At 40.3% G+C, this 19,439-nt stretch overlaps 1 protein-coding gene across 7 annotated transcripts in view; it reads left to right on the forward strand.

Moving 5' to 3' along the window:
• Positions 1–19,439, forward strand: part of DLGAP3 (DLG associated protein 3) — a 726,679-nt gene that overhangs the window by 539,921 nt on the left and 167,319 nt on the right. Inside the window, exon 8 of one of the 7 annotated variants that reach the window (XM_073666013.1) lies at positions 4,395–5,604. The exons of the other annotated variants lie outside the window; for them this stretch is intronic. Coding sequence (XP_073522114.1) covers positions 4,395–5,551 — 1,157 coding nt within the window. The 3' untranslated portion in view covers positions 5,552–5,604. Of the gene's footprint in view, positions 1–4,394; positions 5,605–19,439 lie in introns of those variants that run through there. 7 annotated transcript variants of the gene reach the window in all.

Below are 19,439 nucleotides of genomic sequence, written 5' to 3' on the forward strand. Positions count from 1 at the left end.
GTCTGGACTCTGAAAGTTTACAGTAATGACTGAGAAGCTTCCCACTTGCATACTGTATCACAGATATCACTTCCTAACAGATGACATTGTCATACAGACTCCTGTTCCTGGCTATTTTTCCTCTTGCCTGCACTTCAATGAATTTCAAACAGTGTGTAAATTAGATTGTGGGAGTCGTGAGGATAGCGAGTGACAGGGGAAGCATGCCTGATATTAATCTGTATTAGGAATTCATGATTGCACAAATAGAATTTTTAAAGGATCTTCTGTTTTCAATTTCTTAAGTGGTAATCTTTGTCTTAGTTTTTGTACACTTGGACCGTTTGGCCCAAAATTCAATAGAATAGAATTAACAAAAGAAGCCGTGTAATTTGCAAAATAGTGGGCCTAGCAACTGCTATGGGGTCCATCTCCCACCATAGTTTATTTGTGGAGATCCCCATGATTTTGTTCGAGAGTGGAAGGGGAGGAGAAATCAAAGAAAAGAGGAGACCAACATTTTTTCATTTCAGGTTTTCATTTCCTGAACACACTTATTGTTGAAGGAGGAGTTTCAGTAGTTTATGTTTTATACTTCTAACCACTGATACATTATTAGTTTTGAAATGAAGATTATCGGTAGAAGTCTACTTTGCAGTAAAAAAAACTAAATGATTGGAATCAATTTGCTAGTATCTGTAGGAACAAATTCAATTGCTATTATTGAAAGAGAGAGTTGGCGTGCTGCAATATGATTGTTTATAACAAAACAGAAGGGAACTGTCAAGAACTCATATTAGTAGATGTTACATTACAACATCTGTAAATATACTGTATGTTCTTGACTTAAAGGGGTATTCCCATCTCCAATATCCTATCCCAATATGTAGTAGGTGTAATAATAATAATATTAGCAAATACCTTCAATTAGAAATGTAGTATAGTTTTCCATTTTTTCGTTGTCTCTTTCCTCATGTGCAGGGCATTGCAGGACCTTAGGTATCCATGGTTACGGCCATCAGCAATGAGCTAACTCACTATATCGATGGTCGTAACCATGGATACCTAAGGGCCTGCAATGCCTGCACAAAAGATAAGTGACACAGAGAATTAGAAAAATCATACTACATTTCTAATTGTAAGTATTTGCTAATATTAATATTATTACACCTACGACATATTGGGTTAGGATCTTGGAGATGGGAATACCCCTTTAATAACATCTGTATTTTTCGGTCAAGTGAGGATTTGAAAAATACAATTCAGCCAAAACCAACATGGTCTTCATTACAGCAACCGCAGGTGCTATCACGTAGCTATCATGTGACAAAACTTTCTTATACAGGGATATATTCTCCTTTTCCATATCACTCAATGGCAAAATAACCTCTACTTCATCTTCTACTAGAACAGTTTTTCTGCAGTTTGATGGAAGGTGACATTTGTGAACATTTTTTTTATTTAAGTGGTAGTACTGGGTAAACTATAAGTTGTGTAAAATCTACTCCCAGGGTAACTTTGACTTGTGTATGTGGCATTTTCATGTAGACTAAGTGTTCTCGGTTCCAGTATCTTTGTACTTTCATCAACCCGTTGTATTTGTTGCACAATAACAGTACAAATTTCCTTTATTTGCCCCACCTATGTTGTTTGGTGGCTCAATGCTGTGTTCTTTTCAGACGCGTTTGCATGTAAAACTGAAAGTTAAATTGTATCTTAAATTGCGTTGTTTTACACATGGTAACAATAAGGCGAGGGCCAGGCGGCTACTTTGGCCATGACACAGGTCACGCAGCCAAAAGATTGCTGTGTGCAGCTGCTACATCGTAACGCAATATGGTCACGCTTTGAACCCCAGGGTATGGGGATCATGACTGGCAAGTCACAAAGTTGGACTCAGCTGGATTTTTTGCAACTTGCTTAGGGTGGTCACTGTACCCTAGGAGGCAAGCCCTCTCACCTGCATTGTGCTGTGTTGTAGAAGTGTTGCCAAGTGATCTTTGGCCCCGCAGCCTATGTCGCAGCCAAAGGGCCTAAGGGCAGAGACAGACTGCGGAATTTCTCGTGAGAGGATTGCATCGTAAACCTCATACTGGTCGGCCCCTCTCCTAACCTGAGCTTGACAGCTACATAGAAATACATCATGCTGTCATGCTCTGGACTGGAGAGGTGCTGGCCAGTCCCTTCAGTGCAGTGTGATCCTCGCACGAGTTATACGGCAGTCTGTCTCTGCCCTAAGGCCTGGGCTACTCAGAGACTTTTTGTCTTGTTACTGTTAATGAATGACAACTGCAGTCCACAAGATTACATACAACTCAGTGTATTACTGTATATTGCAACTGTGCCTGAACAATTCAAAAAAATTATACATGGAGGCTGTCAGCTAAAACCTGGCTTGTATAGCTAGAAAAGGGGCTTTTGTAGATCATTATTAACAACCTACTTATAAATTTAGAAAATCTTGATCTATATGTGTGCTAGAGGTAACTTATCAATGGATATATATTTTTAATTCTGTGAGAAACCTGAAAGTACTCAAAGAAATTTGTATGTTGTGTATTTGCATTCTAAACTTTACACTGGGAGGTTGAAGTGAAGATGTTAATTTTTATTGCACAACTATGCAACTGTAGTCAAGTTTACATGAGTCACTTGGTAACTTTTAGAACTTATTTGAGCTTGGTTGTATCTTGATTAAAACTGTTTTGTTTCTGTAGTGCAATGTGCAGTATGACTGTTCATCATAAATGCTGGGTGAATTATATACCAAATATACACACCACACTTGTAGCACACAGATCAGTCAATAGAATGTTCTTGTCCCTCCCGATAGCATACATAAACTTGAATGAATGGTTACAGCTACAGAAAGAAACATTTGTTCAACTTGAGATGAAATGCGTAGTAATTCCTTACTAATTGTCCAAGTGATCATTTGCCCCTGTTTAACAATGCCTGTTAAATAAACAGTTATTATTTAAAAGCTCCATTACCCTCAGTATAATTTAAAATGGTAACCCCCATCTAATAAATATCAAGAGAGCCCCAGCTGTGGACACAGATCCAGCGGCCTCGGCTATGCATGACGTACCAAGAGTCTCAACACACGACATTGGGTGCCTGGACCTTCGGCAAGATTTAAAGAGGAGCTTCCCGATCAGGGCTGCCAGGAGGGGCCACCATGCTCATAACCCCCCATCCCAGTAAGAGGGAAGGGTCCTCCTTTCTTGCATGTTGTGCAGGATGGTGGGTGAGCTGGAAGGCATCAAAGCTGATCCAGGTAAGCTCAACAGACTTCAATATAATGCATTGTACTAAGGGACATATCTGTAGTTTTAGCAAAGACAGAAGAAAATTAGTACATCAGCTGATTAATTCCCAATCGATTTTTGAAGACTGTAACCTTAACTGTTTTCTTACCTGAAAAAAGCCAGGTTTCCCATAGTGGTTTCCTTCAAAGAAAACCACATTAATCACAATAAATATATATTGAAATAAACTGCACGTTTATGGTAGCCTGCTTAAATGAGATAGATTAGTGAAGGGTGCTTCATTACCCTGTAACATTACCTTTTTAATGATACAATCCCTTCTTAAGACATACTGTACATTAAAATACAGTAGAATAGCTACTTACCAATGATTTAGCTGTATGGATATTTTTCTCTCAGCTCCAACACAGAGTAGCAATCATGACGCCAGCCACCCAATCCAGCACTGCGACTCCAGGCAACCCTCTTCTTTAGCTTCTGCTGAAGGTCCTGCACCCTGAAATCCATAGCCGAGGCCCATACTCCCTGTTTTTTATGCTTTCTGGATTCTGTAGGCAACAGCAGGGGCTAAAGGCAGAGCAGTCCAAGAAACTGCATGGGGAAAAGTCTGTACACTGCAAAGCACATCATATCAAGGATTATAGAAGACGCATTTTGTGGCCGGCCACAATTCTAGGTTTGCTAAAATACGTGTTTGAAAGTAGGTTCAAATAACTAAATATGTTTTGGTATAAATAAAGTTGAAAATTTCCTTTGACAGCTTTTGAACTTTTTCTTCAAGTATGCTTAAATGCAATTTAAGGGATTTGTAAGGCATGTTATAAAATCCCTTTTACTCAATTAAAATTTTTTTACAGAGTTATCATTTAATTGTTTGCATTACAGACATATTTCCCCATGCAGAATCTTTATATTTTTGAGCTCTTACTAACACAAAATGTTTTACACTTTTTTTTTTATTGTTTTCATAAAACCATAAAGTCTCTCACTAAACAGTAGACCGAAAACTTAATCCGCAAACATTGGCTAGATAAGGCATTTTTGCAGGGTATTAGTGTTAGCTCAATGCACTAGATATTAGTTTTATAGGAGCTTCTTCCTTGTGCTATATGGTTTACCAATTTTTCTGCTTTATTCCCACAGCATCATCACTGCCAAATCAAAGGTCCCCTATGAGGTCAGCATTGTCACCACCTCAAAGAAGTGGCACATTAGTAACATATAGTACTACATCAGTAGAAGGAGATACAGAAGACCAAGAATTAGAAAGCAGAAGATGTCAAGGAATGATTATGAATCCTTACCTTGAGCACTGGTCCCCAACAAAGGAGGAAGTGCGGGTGTCTCTCACTGTAGGGAGACAGATCAAACAGTCTTTTAGGCGTGTTTCTCCAGGTCCATTAGCCTCTTCCACTGAAGATCCTCTCTGCTATCTTTCAGCACACACAGGTTGGGGGGATGAGAGTGACTCAGATATTCCACCATCTGACAGGGTTCCCGAATCAGCAGAGTCTACACAGTCTGAGAGAGATGGAGGTAGTCAGCAAACAGAGATCGGTTCTTTGCCTGGAGGAATGGTTTGGCCTTTGATGCAAGACCACAGAAAAGATAATAATGGGGAAGAAGATCACCAACTTGCTTCATCTCAGCGCAGTGAACATAGTTGTAATGAATCCCTTTTGTCTTCTGAGTATCCTGAGGGTGACCAGGCCTCTAGTGCTACAATGCCAAGAAGACTAGGACGCCCTCGTGCTAAAGATGACAGAAGGGCTCGTTGGAGAGCTAGTCTTCATCGCCTTTTGCAACTAGAGAAATTGAGGGACCAATTATACCGTCAAGAATTGGCTTTAAAAGAAGAAGAAATGACCCGGCAGCGTGAGGAAAGAGCAAGAGATAGGGAGCTTCATCGTCAGCTACTTGGTGTGCTAGGTGATATCCGAGATGAACTTAGAAAAAGAAGGCAAGAGAGAGCAATTGCTCAAGAAGGTCAGGGTCCAGAAGGTAGGGGAACACCATGTAGTGGCACTGCAACTACTACTCGAAGGGCTCGTGGTGGACTAACACGTCCAAGAGGGACACGCATTTCTTCAGTTTCAGCCACTCTGCCCTGTTCTTTTGCTCAATTTTTTCTTCAAGATCCAAGAACTGGGTCTTCTGTGCCAAGCACTATGGCCAGGGGTAGCAGCGAAAATCCCACCTGGGCAGGGAGCCGACTTGTCGGCCCTCTGCGCAGAAGAGGACAACCTCGTGGCCGCCCCCGTGTCCACCCCAAACCAGTGATGGGGGATACCCATGGATAAATAAAGAACTGGCCTTTTTCATGTTTTACAACAATAAAGAAGGTGTTGAAAATCATGTGTCTTTTTTATTGCTGTGACTATTTTTGTACGTATTATATATGATTGCATCTGTTTTGTGAGGCCCTTTGCATATTAAAATAAGGTTGGATTTCTGATATAACTTTATATGTAACAGATTTGAATCACAGAACTGAAAATATGATAGAATTGTAAAGACCAGAAAAACTATGAAACACCTTTCGGAGTTATGCCAGGTTTTTTTTCATACACAAAAAACTAACAGTTTTTCATGGTGTTGAGGTTGATTTATATCCATTTTTGGTTTATATGTCCTTGTTTACTATATAAAAAGCTACTAGAGGTTTCCCAAGATTAATTAGCTAGTGAAAAATGGACAGCACAATAATGAATAGACAAGTGTGACCCACAAACCGGATAAAAATTAGATATAGATTATAATGGATATGTGTTCTGTCCATGCACACAAAAAACAATTAACAAAAACAGAACATGTACATGAAAATTGAACGGGCCAATAGGGCCTAACATTCAGTAGCTACCAATTTGTGTTGCATTTGTTACCGATTTAGATTTTTAAAGGTTATGGACACTTTTGACATGGAAAAAAATATTTTTTACCTACTTTATTAGTTAACCTTAAGTTAAAACAGTTGAACTAAGTTTCAGACAGGAAGCTTTACCCCTAATATGAAGTTGCAACCAACTCCTCATGTGTGTATATCCTTCCCAGTAATATATGCTGAATATCTGTGCTTCCAGGGCACTGCTTGAACCTTGAACCTGCACAACTTCATTACTCTACTGGTTTCAATTTCTAATGCATGTAACCTCTTATGACTTCATTACTTCCCTTCCCCCTTCTTTCCTTCCTTCCTTCCTTCCTTCCCCCTTCAGCAAATGTAGACTTGGTCTTGGGTTATTTTCACCCTATATACATGTAAGGTGCCTCAGCGAGGTAGTCGTGGGCGTTCTGTAGCCCCTGCTCGCTCTGGCACCCTACAGACAATACGTGTCTTCCCTCTGATGTATGGCTGTGTGTGTGGTGCTCTCCACTTACTTCCAACCATCCGATCACGGCTGTCTCCAGGCTTTTCTCTTCTGGGACCAGGGCAGCAATAAGTTCGGAGGACACGAGGTTCTTAACCATAACTTGGACTTTACTTGGGGAAGAGGAATATGTACAATATTTACAGGCAAATATAATGGATAAGGCCCGACAGGTTATTATCTCCCTCACAGGCGCTGGCAACATCTTCAGCCCTGGTTCCCTCTTCGGGTGAAGCATCTCTGTGACTCTAATATCTAGCCCAAGAGACTCTTCTGCAATATCAGCAGTGTTCCGGATCCAATATCTCCTCCATGTCTTAGCCTGGAGTCCTATTTATCTTCCTCTGCTACCTGCAGACTAGAAGTGCCCCGGGTTCTCAATACCTCCATTGAGCTTCTCCGGCCGGCTAACAGGACTCTTGCGCAGGGAGATCTTTACACTGATGATCCCACTATCTGAGGGTATGGAGCTCCCGTCTACCCTAGCAGCCACCATATACTCAGGCTGCCCATATGGTTCACTGTCCTAACTCTTACTGACTCATCACTTCCTGCTTCTGGAAACTAAGCCGATATGCCCACCCTCTGTGTGCTGTCATCGCACACCTTTAACCACTTCACTGTCTGCAATACTGCTGGCAGACTCAACCTGACATCTGCACCCGGGACAGTGGCATCTTGTGGCTGGTTACAAATACTGCAGCCCACAAGGAATTATGTCAGGAACAAACTATAAACACTCGGGGCTTGTTCAGGGCACTAAGTTCCCCCTTTAACTACATCAGTGCAAAAGGAAGGCTAGGTCCTTCCCCATTATTACATACACTGGTACAGTATGTGTGATTTCTCTACTTCCCTGCTGACTCTATAATGGTAGCTCTTACCTCATTAATAAAGCTTGTTCTGCTGTGCACATTCTCCTCCCCTTGCCCACTGCTTTCTTTTATACTGTGCTAAGGTGAGAGGAGAAAGCAGGCTTTAACTAATAAAAAAAATAAAATCAGGCCTTAGCAGACAGAAGCTAAGAACAGTTTGCTTTGGCAACTATCCCAAAAGCAGCAGCACAGCCAGCTACATGAAGGCGTTACACAGGCTTTATGGCTGAAAAATGGTAGTATATGTTTAATGATGAAAGTTTATTATCTTTATAGTAAGCAAATAAAAAAACACAGTGCCAAAGTGTCCATAACCTTTAAGTCAAATTACAACTTTTTATGAACCTACACTTTTACATTTTTTTCTGAAGTTTGTTGTAAAACAACAATATCCACCATATAATTTATAATAGACATCATATTTAATATGAAATAGCAAGTAAATGAGAATAAAGTTCTAGGTGTTCCCAGTGACCCTTCTAGAGCAAGAAGAGAGAGCTACCTCTCAGTATAGAGTACCTTGCACTCCCTCCTCTCTCACTGCAGGAGTCTTGAGATTGCAGCATGACCCCCCCCCTATGCCCTCTAAACATCCTTCAAGTACTTTGAAGATACAGTGCCTACAAGTAGTATTCAACCCCCTGCAGATTTAGCTGGTTTGATAAGATGCAAATAAGTTAGAGCCTTCAAACTGCAAACGAGAGTAGGTTTTATGAACAGAAGCATAAATCTTACAAACCAAAAAGTTATGTTGCTCAGTTGAATGTTATTAAATTTTAAACATAAAAGTGTGGGTCAATTATTATACAACCCCTATGTTTAATATTTTGTGGAATAACCCTTGTTTGCAATTACAGCTAATAATCGTCTTTTATAAGACCTGATCAGGCCGGCACAGGTCTGTGGAGTTATCTTGGCCCACTCCTCCATGCAGATCTTCTCCAAGTTATCTAGGTTCTTTGGGTGTCTCATGTGGACTTTATTCTTGAGCTCCTTCCACAAGTTTTCAATTGGGTTAAGGTCAGGAGACTGACTAGGCCACTCCAACACCTTGACTTTTTCCCTATTGAACCAGGCCTTGGTTTTCTTGGCTGTGTGCTTTGGGTCGTTGTCTTGTTGGAAGATGAAATTACGACCCATCTTAAGATCCTTGATGGAGGAGCGGAGGTTCTTGGCCAAAATCTCCAGGTAGGCCGTGCTATCCATCTTCCCATGGATGCGGACCAGATGGCCAGGCCCCTTGGCAGAGAAACAGCCCCACAGCATGATGCTGCCACCACCATGCTTGACTGTAGGGATGGTATTCTTGGGGTCGTATGCAGTGCCATCCAGTCTCCAAACGTCACGTGTGTGGTTGGCACCAAAGATCTCGATCTTGGTCTCATCAGACCATAGAACCTTGAACCAGTCTGTCTCAGAGTCCCCCAAGTGATCATGAGCAAACTGTAGACGAGCCTTGACATAACGCTTTGAAAGTAAAGGTACCTTACGGGCTCGTCTGGAATGGAGACCATTGCGGTGGAGTACGTTACTTATGGTATTGACTGAAACCACTGTCCCCACTGCCATGAGATCTTCCCGGAGCTCCTTCCTTGTTGTCCTTGGGTTAGCCTTGACTCTTTGGACAAGCCTGGCCTCGGCACGGGAGGACACTTTAAAAGGCTGTCCTGGCCGTGGAAGGCTAACAGTAGTTCCATAAGCCTTCCACTTACGGATGATGCTCCCAACAGTGGAGACAGGTAGGCCCAACTCCTTGGAAAGGGTTTTGTACCCCTTGCCAGCCTTGTGACCCTCCACGATCTTGTCTCTGATGGCCTTGGAATGCTCATTTGTCTTTCCCATGTTGACCATGTCTGAGTGCTGTTCACAAGTTTGGGGAGGGTCTTAAATAGTCAGAAAAGGCTGGCAAAAGAGATCTTTAATCCACACATGTGAAGCTCATTATTCTTGGTGCCTGAACTGCTTCTTAATACTTTAGGGAGACCAAACAGAATTCTTGTGGTTTGAGGGGTTGAATAATAAATGACACTCTGAATTAACTTTTTATGTTTTTTAAAAAAAAAAAAAAAAAAAAAAAAAAAAATTTGCTGCAGTGCATTTCCCACTTCCAGGCTGATCTACAGTACAAATGTCACAATGCCAAGTTAATTCCGCATGTGTCAACCAGCTAAATCTGCAGGGGGTTGAATACTACTTGTAGGCACTGTAACACATGCATTGTGGATTATATTTGTACGGAAAGCCACACTGCTCCACTAGATCCATGATTCCAACAAATACTACTTCTATTCCTTCAACAGACCCGATTAGTGGGGTCCATGAGGCTCCAGAACATTGTTGTGTTTGCCAGCATGCGGGGATATTTTTCTCATTAAAATTATTGCATTAGTGATGGAGTCTCCTACTTAGATGTAAACAGGGCCAAAGCGTTTTACAGACGGAATATATTTCTGAATATTTACAGAAAGCATCAAGCAGGGAACTTCAGCCTGCTGGGAGGTGAAGAAGATGCCACCTTACCCTAATGAGATATATTACAAAGTTTCATGTATTATCATATGTTATATTTGCTGATTTATAAAATGAAATATATAAGTATGCTTTAATGAGTAAATGTAAGAGTCTAATGACCAAGAGCTGAGATCATCAGCTGTATTTAAAGAGAACCTGTCACCAGTTTTATGCCCTATAAAGCCAGCCCATCACCTTTAAAATCATGTAAATATGGTTCCTACAACCCCTTTATATCCTGATAGGTGCCCCTGCATACCTCTGAAAAAGTGTTTTATACATGTCCAGCACTGCATGTGAATTGTGTGATCTGGTCCAATGGGTGAATCCAGACTGCGATCAGCGCTGCCCCAGTCCCTTAAAACTCCGCCTGTTGTATCTGGATCTGATGACGTCTTTACACAGTGCTCGAAGTCTTGTGCCACTGCAATGGAATTAGAGATCGACAGCGTAAAGTCATGTAACGCACAGGCGGCTTCATTTGTACTTTACCAGCTCCTTGGCTGTGCAGTAGTGCAGAGTGAGGCTCGCCTGTGCAGGTCTGTAATTCCACTGTACAGGCACGTGACTTTGAGCACCGTGTAGATGACATCAAGACGTCATCCCCTTCCATACAGATAGAAGAGGTGGCGTTTGAAGGGACCGGGGCGACGCTGATCAGAATCTGGATTCGCTCATTGGACCGGACCACACCATTTACATACAGCGTGGGACATGTATAATACATTTTTCAGACATATGTATGGGGTTGTAGGAACCTCATTTACATGATTTTAAAGGTGATGGGCATTGTTTATAAGGCAAAAAACTGGTGATAGGTTCATATTAAAAGAGTTTATATTATGGCTTGTCCTGGCTCTTTCATTGCAAATCTGACAAATTTGAGTTTTGTAATACTTTAAGTTCTTGGCATTGCAAAATCTCACTACATTACTGAACCTTTTTGTTTGTATATCTGGTAATTTTCTCTTAAGATGGTTTCACAAACAGTGCTTATGGAAAAATACCACTGCGGTTAACGCAATATTTTGAGCCTTTGTCAGAAGTAGATTCAAAAGGAAAGAGAAATATTTAGAAAGGACTAAAGCTTGGGCTAAATGATGACTTTGGCCGTGCATCATTTAGGGGGTACTTCAGCATAAGCAGGTTACCATCTATCCACTGGTGTGTTTAGTGTCCTAGACTTGAATGAAGCTGCTGGGCACATGTACTACAGTGACGTTTGAAAGTTTGAGAACTTTCCATATTTCCTCATACTTTTGATCTAAAACTACATCAGATTGTAACAGAAGTCCTAAATGTACATATCTAACATGTGCAAAAATCTGGTTTAGTTTTTGGTCACATTTATACAGAAATATGGACAATTCTGAAGGGTTTACAAACTTTCAGGCATCACTATACCTGCCACGCCATTTATTTCTTCTTGCTGGATCCGCTTCTGGCTTCGGAAGTCAGGTTTTCACTACCCAAAATAATCTTTATCCTCATTCTTTCACTCTTGCTTTCCTTTGTCTTTAATATGCAAGGATAAATTACAGTTGGTGAAAGCTACATAAGACTTGCAGAGTAGATTTGTGTCAGAGATTGTCATGTAGTTTGCATATCATATGCTTATTGCATCAACAAAGAGAAAGTTTCACTTATTTTTTCCCAATTTACTGTTTGAAAAGTCTCCGAACAATGAATTGCTAATTAAAACCATACGCTTCTAAAAAGATGGTCTGAATCAATAAGTATTGTGAGAGGGAAATGAGCTGGGGAAATCTCAATATGTTGACCTTTCCGAATGGTTTAGAAGCTGGCAGATTAGCATACAGCTGCAGATCTATCCTCCCATCGTCATCCCCAGCGGGTACAAGGCCATTCATATACCGGCTGATGCCCTTGCAAGCAAATGTTAATTACAATTATCTGTGGCATCAACAGTGTCCTTCACCAATCTGTAGCTCTGCAGAACTCTCCTTTTTCCATACTATGAATAGCCATATCTCCAATATTAAAAAATGCAGCACCAGCTTGTTCTAGAAGGCCTTATTTTTCTGAAAAGAAAACAAACAAACTATGAAAGTCTTGCCATTCAAATGACATATCTGGTATATGTATATATATATATATATATATATATATATATATATATACTGCTCAAAAAAATAAAGGGAACACAAACAACTGAATATAACTCAAAGTAAATCAAACTTCTGTGAAATCAAACTGTCCACTTAGGAAGCAACACTGATTGACAATCAATTTCACATGCTGTTGTGCAAATGGAATAGACAATAGATGGAAATTTTTGGCAATTATCAAGACACACTCAATAAAGGAGTGGTTCTGCAGGTGGGGACCACAGACCACATCTCAACACCAATGCTTTCTGGCTGATGTTTTGGTCACTTTTGAATGTTGGTTGTGCTTTCACACTCGTAGTAGCATGAGACAGACTCTACAACCCACAGAAGTTGCTCAGGTAGTGCAGCTCATCCAGGATGGCACATCAATGCGAGCTGTGGCAAGAAGGTTTGCTGTGTCTGTCAGCGGAGTGTCCAGAGGCTGGAGGCGCTACCAGGAGACAGGCCAGTACACCAGGAGACGTGGAGGGGGCCTTAGGAGGGCAGCAACCCAGCAGCAGGACCGCTACCTCCGCCTTTGTGCAAAGAGGAACAGGAGGAGCACTGCCAGAGCCCTGCAAAATGACCTACAGCAGGGCAGAAATGTGCATGTGTCTGCACAAACGGTTAGAAACTGACTCCATGAGGGTGGTATGAGGGCTCGACGTCCACAGATGGGGGTTGTGCTCACAGCCCAACACCGTGCAGGATGCTTGGCATTTGCCACAGAACACTAGGATTGGCAAAGTCACCACTGGCGCCCTGTGCTCTTCACAGATGAAAGCAGGGTCACACTGAGCACATGTGACAGACGTGACAGTCTGGAGACGCCGTGGAGAGTGATCTGCAGCCTGCAACATCCTTCAGCATGACCGGTTTGGCAGTGGGTCAGTAATGGTGTGGGGTGGCATTTCTTTGGAGGGCCGCACAGCTCTTCATGTTCTCGCCAGAGGTAGCCTGACTGCCATTAGGTACCGAGATGAGATCCTCAGACCCCTTGTGAGACTATATGCTGGTGCGGTTGGCCCTGGGTTCCTCCTAATACTGGACAATGCCAGACCTCATGTGGCTGGAGTGTGTCAGCAATTCCTGCAAGATGAAGGCATTGAAGCTATGGACTGGCCCGATTGAGCACATCTGGGACATGATGTCTCGCTCCATCCACCTACGTCACGTTGCACCACAGACTGCCCAGGAGTTGGCGGATGCTTTAGTCCAGGTCTGGGAGGAGATCCCACAGGAGACCATCCACAATCTCATCAGAGCATGCCCAGGCATTGTAGGGAGGTCATACAGGCATGTGGAGGCCACACACAATACTGAGCCTTATTTTGACTTGTTTTAAGGACATTACATCAAAGTTGGATCAGTATTCAATGAGAATATTTCATTCATTCAGATCTACGATGTGTTATTTGAGTGTTCCCTTTATTTTTTTGAGCAGTGTATATATATATATATATATGTATATATATATATATATGTAGCAGGTGAAAAAATTATTGTACATGCCACCAATTTTCTAAGTGAATATATCTCTAAACGTGCTATTGACATGAAATTCTCAACAGTCGGTAACAACCCATCCAATCCACACAGGCAAAGAAATCAAACCATATATGTCCATAAATTAAGTTATGTGCAATAATGAGAAATGACAAAGTGAAGTAGTATCGAACACATGAAGAAAGAGAGGTGCAAAAATTCATGGAAAGTCATGACACCAGCTGAAATTTATGAGTAATTAGAAAGCAATCCTGCCATTTAGTGAAAAATAAATATCAGCTGGTTCAACTGATGGTCTTTAAAAAGGTTTCTCATTACCAAGATGCCACACAAGAAACATCTCATGATGAGTAAAACCTGTGAGCTGTCTCAAGACCTTCACAACCTTATTGTTGCAAAACATACTGATGGCATTGGTTACAAAAGAATTTCTAAAGTACTGAAAGTCCTAGTGAGCACTGTTAGGGCCATAATTCGGAAGTGGAAAGAACATAATTTCACCATAAACTGGCCACTATCAGATGCTCCTCAGAGGAGTGAGAAATATTATCAGAACAATAGTCCAAGAGCCAAGGACCACCTGTGGAGAGTTACAGATAGACCTAGAACCAGCAGGCACAATTGTTTCAAAGAAAATTATAAGTAATGCACTTAACCTCCGTGGCCTGTATGCACGCTTACCACGCAAGACTCCATTACTGAACAATAAGCGTGTACAAGCTTGTTTAAAGTTTGCTCAACAACATGTAGACAAGCCTGTGAAATACTGGGAGAATATAGTCTGGTCAGATGAATCCAAAATTGAACTCTTTGGATGCCATAGTACACACTATGTTCGGAGGAAAAAAGGCCCCGTATATCACTCCAAAAACACCATACCAACAGTGACGTTTGGAGGTGGGAACATCATGATGTGGGGCTGTTTTTCAGCACACAGCACTGGCAAACTTAATGTATGTAATTCTATGCAGAGAGGAAGGAGTGGTAGGAGCTAGAGGCAGACACAGACATCCTGCTGCAAGTTCTCCTGAAATTACAGTTCTCCATACAACTTTATGAGCACTAACTGCAATCTCCTATCTCAAGAATGGGAAAATCTGTATTTACTGAAGAAATATTTTAGCTTGCATTGTCTGGCCAAAATATTGACCAATACCTCATATATTTTATACATCTTATTTTTATTGCACATTTTTGCATTTTTATGCAGGATACAGCCAGGCCCTTTAGTGTTGGTTGGGTGAATTGGGTTGCCTATCCTGTGGGGTGTACTTATGTAGTGCTAGGCAGCCCGCCTGATTGAATAATATGGGCATAATCAATGGGTATCACATGTATCTGTGTGACTGGCGTCCTATGCAAGCTCCATCTGGGTGCATTTGTAATACTAGGCAACCAACCCCTCCATGAATTGGTAGTATGAGAGATAGTGTCATCAGTATTTTGCACCTGTGCTGCCCCCGCCTTTATCATGGGGGTCTCCTGCATCCTGCTAGTGCATTGATAATCTGACCTGGAGTTGGTTAGGCTGTTTTTTTAAGTCATATTTTACCCGTGAACTGAGAATTTTGATAATGAATGATCCGTCCAGGAGGAGAAAGAAGCAGATTTGTCTGATCAGATATATTACAAAGTTTCTTATTGATATGTTATTGATATATGAAAAGGAATTAAAATGGCAGCTACTCTCTAATGCACTAAGCATATCAACTTAACATATTTTAAGGGTAAACGACACCTGTTATACCAGTCTGAGGATGAAAAATTGCCTTTTGCAGAATATATAGAGAGTACAAAAGGAAAATCCTGTCTTCTAGCCTTTAAACAGTTAAGCTTGCTAATCCAGTTGAAATTCATAGAACTTGATCTTCTAAGTAAAGGGAGAATGTCTCTGTAGTATGTGAAATAATTGACCTGCATGGTCTGTCTCATTTTAATGCACCTTCCAACTCTTAAACAAATTGCTTGCCGTCTCAGAGGACACTAGAAGAATTCAATAAATCAGTGTATGTATTTTCTGAGCTGGATAATTCATCCTTTTGTTTGTGTCCACTCAGCAGTTAGGGCCCAGAGCACAATTATACAATGTACTACAGAATGGTAGGAAGCAATGGAATCAGTGCAATTATCACATTCCCGTCTGCTCTTAGCTGGATTTTGCTGTACAAGCTTATTTTATAGCGTATTAGTAATCTTACATGTGTCTAAAACGATGGAACAGCTGAACATCTCTTAAAATATGTCAGCCTAACACCAATGGAAGCCAAGAAGAAATCAGGCTGTACTGAATGCAACCATTCTCAATGGAGGGACCCATCTCCTTATCTATAATTCATAGCACTGGAAGAAATCGCAGCGGTATCCTTAAAGAGAAATAAAAGCACTGCTTGAGAAAGGCTCGCTGATCCAGAAAATGGAACTGATTTGGTGAAATTGTATTTTTAATTTACTCGTGAATGGAAACCAGCAATATACACAATGTCCACAGATTTACTTAGACCAAAGGGGTGAATATAATTGTGGATTCACAAGCTGTACAGCAATATTACTACTTGACCACCTTGCACAAAAGACCCCCGGCATCAATTAAACTGTAAACAAATTGAAAAGACTTTACATGATTACATGAATATGTCAATACTTTTATGCCCCAAAAAGACAAAAGTATTGGGCATAAAAGTATTTACATCGATTTTTCAGGCTAACATGGTACAAACAATACAATTTTTGTTGTACATTATAATGATTACATGACAAAATTTGATTCTGTTGTTTGCACTGAAAACTTATCTCCTCCTGCATTAAATTATATTACACAGTTACATGGTGGATACATTTGGAAAAAAAATCTATGGGTCATTTAATCCCAAAGTACAGCCTTTATGTTGAGTAATGTTATTAATATTCTTTAATTATTGCCATGTTCACCGATTCCTAATATTTGCATTGGATAAGTAATGTTCATACTGGCATTAGATTCTGCTCTGCCAGGTGTCCTGTTACAGAATAGTGAAGATTAATTAAAGTCTGATACCCTCAATGTAAGTCAATAGGATCTGCCAGGCTCTGGTAAGATCTGCCGCAAAACACATTAATCATATCCGCCATTGATTCTGTAAAAATGGAATCTATGATGCCTGTGTCAGTGGATGCATATTTATGCTCATATATATAAATCTATACCATTTTTAATAAACAGATATATTTATACATACACATCTATATATATACAGTCATGGCCAAAAGTGTTGGCTCCTTTGAAATTGTTCCAGAAAATGAAGTAGTTCTCCCAGAAAAATTATTACAATTAAACATGTTTTGTTATACACATGTTTATTTCATTCATGTGTAATGGAACAGCACAAAAAACAGAGAAAAAAAGGCAAATTGGACATAATTTCACATAAAACCACCAAAATGGACCTGACAAAATTGTTGGCACCTTTCTAAAAATAATTGTGGGTAAACAACTTTGTTTCAAGCATGTGATGCTCATTCAAGCTCACCTGTGGCAAGAAACAGGTGTGGGCAATAAGAAAATCACACCTGAAACCAGATAAAAATGGGAGACGTTGACTCAATATTTGCATTGTGTGTCTGTGTGTATGCCACACTAAGCATGGAGAAGAGAAAGAGGAGAAATATATCAACAATCTCAAGATTACAAGTCCATCTCCAGAGATCTTGATGTTCCTTTGTCCACGGTGCGATACATAATCAAGAAGTTTACAACCTATGGCACTGTAGCTACTCTCCCTGGACGTGGATGACAGAGAAAAATTGATGAAAGGTTGCAACACAGGATAGTCCGGATGGTGGATAAGCAGACCCAATCAAGTTCCAAATAAATTCAAGCTGTTCTGCAGGCTCAGGGTGCATCAATGTCAGTGTGAACTATTCGTCAACATTTGAATGAAATGAAACGCTATGGCAGGAGACCCAGTAGGACCCCACTGCTGATACAGAGACATAAAAAAGCTAGATTGCAGTTTGACAAAATGTATGTGAGTAAGTCAAAATCCTTCTGGGAAAGCGTCTTGTGGACAGATTAGACTAAGAGCTTTTTGGTAAAGCACATCATTCTACTGTTTACCGAAAACAGAATGAGGCCTACAAAGAAAAGAACAACATACCTACAGTTAAATATGGTGGAGGTTCAAAGATGTTTTGGGGTTGGTTTGCTGCCTCTGGCACTGGGTGCCTTGATTGTGTGCAAGGCATCATTATATCTGAAAATTTCTAAAGCATTTTGGTTCATAATGTAGTGCCCAGTGTCAGAAAGCTGGGTTTGCGTCCTGTGTCATGGGTCTTCCAGCAGGACAATGACCCCAAACATACTTCAAGAAGCACCCAGAAATGGATGGAAAGAAAGCACTGGAGAGTTCTGAAGTGACCAGCAATGAGTCCGGATCTAAATCACATTGAACATCAGTGGAAAGATCTTAAAATTTCTGTTGGGAGAAGGCACCCTTCAAATATGAGAGACCTGGAGCAGTTTGCAAAAGAAGAGTGGTCCAAAATTCCAGTTGAGAGGTGTAAGAAGCTTGTTGATGGTTATAGGAAGCCATTGATTGCAGTTATTTATTCCAAAGGTTGTGCAACCAAATATTAAATTGAGGGTGCCAAAAACATTTTCTGGTCGATTTTTGGGGTTTTGTGTGAAATTATGTCTAATTTGCCTATTTTCTCTGTTTTTTCTGTTGTTTCAATACACACAAATTAAATAAACATGTGTATAACAAAACGTGTAATTGAATAATTTTCTGGGAGAAATACTTCATTTTCTGGAACAATTTCAAGGGTGACAACACTTTCGGCCATGACTGTATAAATATATATAGAGAGAGAGTATCATGTAGCATGACACAGTGTTGAAGAAAAGATTTTCTGTGAGTAAATTATAACATAACGTGCATTTTTGGTGTTTTTGCTGCAGAAAGGTGACAAACACCTACACCCCATATTACAGTTACAAATATATATAAAACCATGCAAAAAAAACAATAAAATGCATCAAAACAGTTTCAAAGTATGCATGTTTTTACAAAATCACAGAAAAAAATCCTTTGGTAGTGTTTTTTTTATGTGGATTTTACAGCCAGAAAAATCCAAATTACAAAGGTCAATGTGAATATATCCTAAAAAATGTTTCAATATGTATTTAAGAGAGTTGTCAACAGAAATAATTTTGCCCTAACCACAGGCAACATGAAATGCCAACAGGCTTCCTTATTGCAAAGAACTGCACTTTATTCTAAGGCCACGGCTCCACTATCAGTATTTGATCAGTATTCGGTCAGTATTTTTTCTCAGGAGTGGGAGCCTAAACCAGGAGCAGGTGATAAATGTAGAATTGGTGACTTGTTTCTATTATACCTTTTCTCTGATTGTTCCTCACCTGGTTTTGTCTCCCACTCCTGAAAAAAAATACTGACCGAATACTGATAGTGGGGCCGTGGCCTTAAAGATCTGATTGCTAGGTCTCTTCCTATGCAAATACTGTTCATAGCAATAGCAGATTTTTTTTCTTCTGATATTAAGCCATAAAAAAGTGCCAAAATAGTGTTTTTAATTCATTTGGTGCAATTTGCTCCATAAAGTTCTTAGACTTTTGTACCAGCTTTAGGCCATATTCACACGTTCAGTATTTGGTGAATATTTTACATCAGTATTTGTAAGCCAAAACCAGGAGAGGAACAATCAGAGGAAAAGTATAATGGAAACACATCACCACTTCTGTATTTTAGCTTACAAATACTGATGTGAAATACTAACCAAATACTGAACATGTGAACGTGGCCTTAGACTCATGTAGCA

This window comes from Phyllobates terribilis, unplaced genomic scaffold (assembly GCF_046119375.1).
Source record: "Phyllobates terribilis strain yellow unplaced genomic scaffold, ASM4611937v1 Scaffold_2__4_contigs__length_985480577, whole genome shotgun sequence".
NCBI classification, from domain to species: domain Eukaryota; kingdom Metazoa; phylum Chordata; class Amphibia; order Anura; family Dendrobatidae; genus Phyllobates; species Phyllobates terribilis.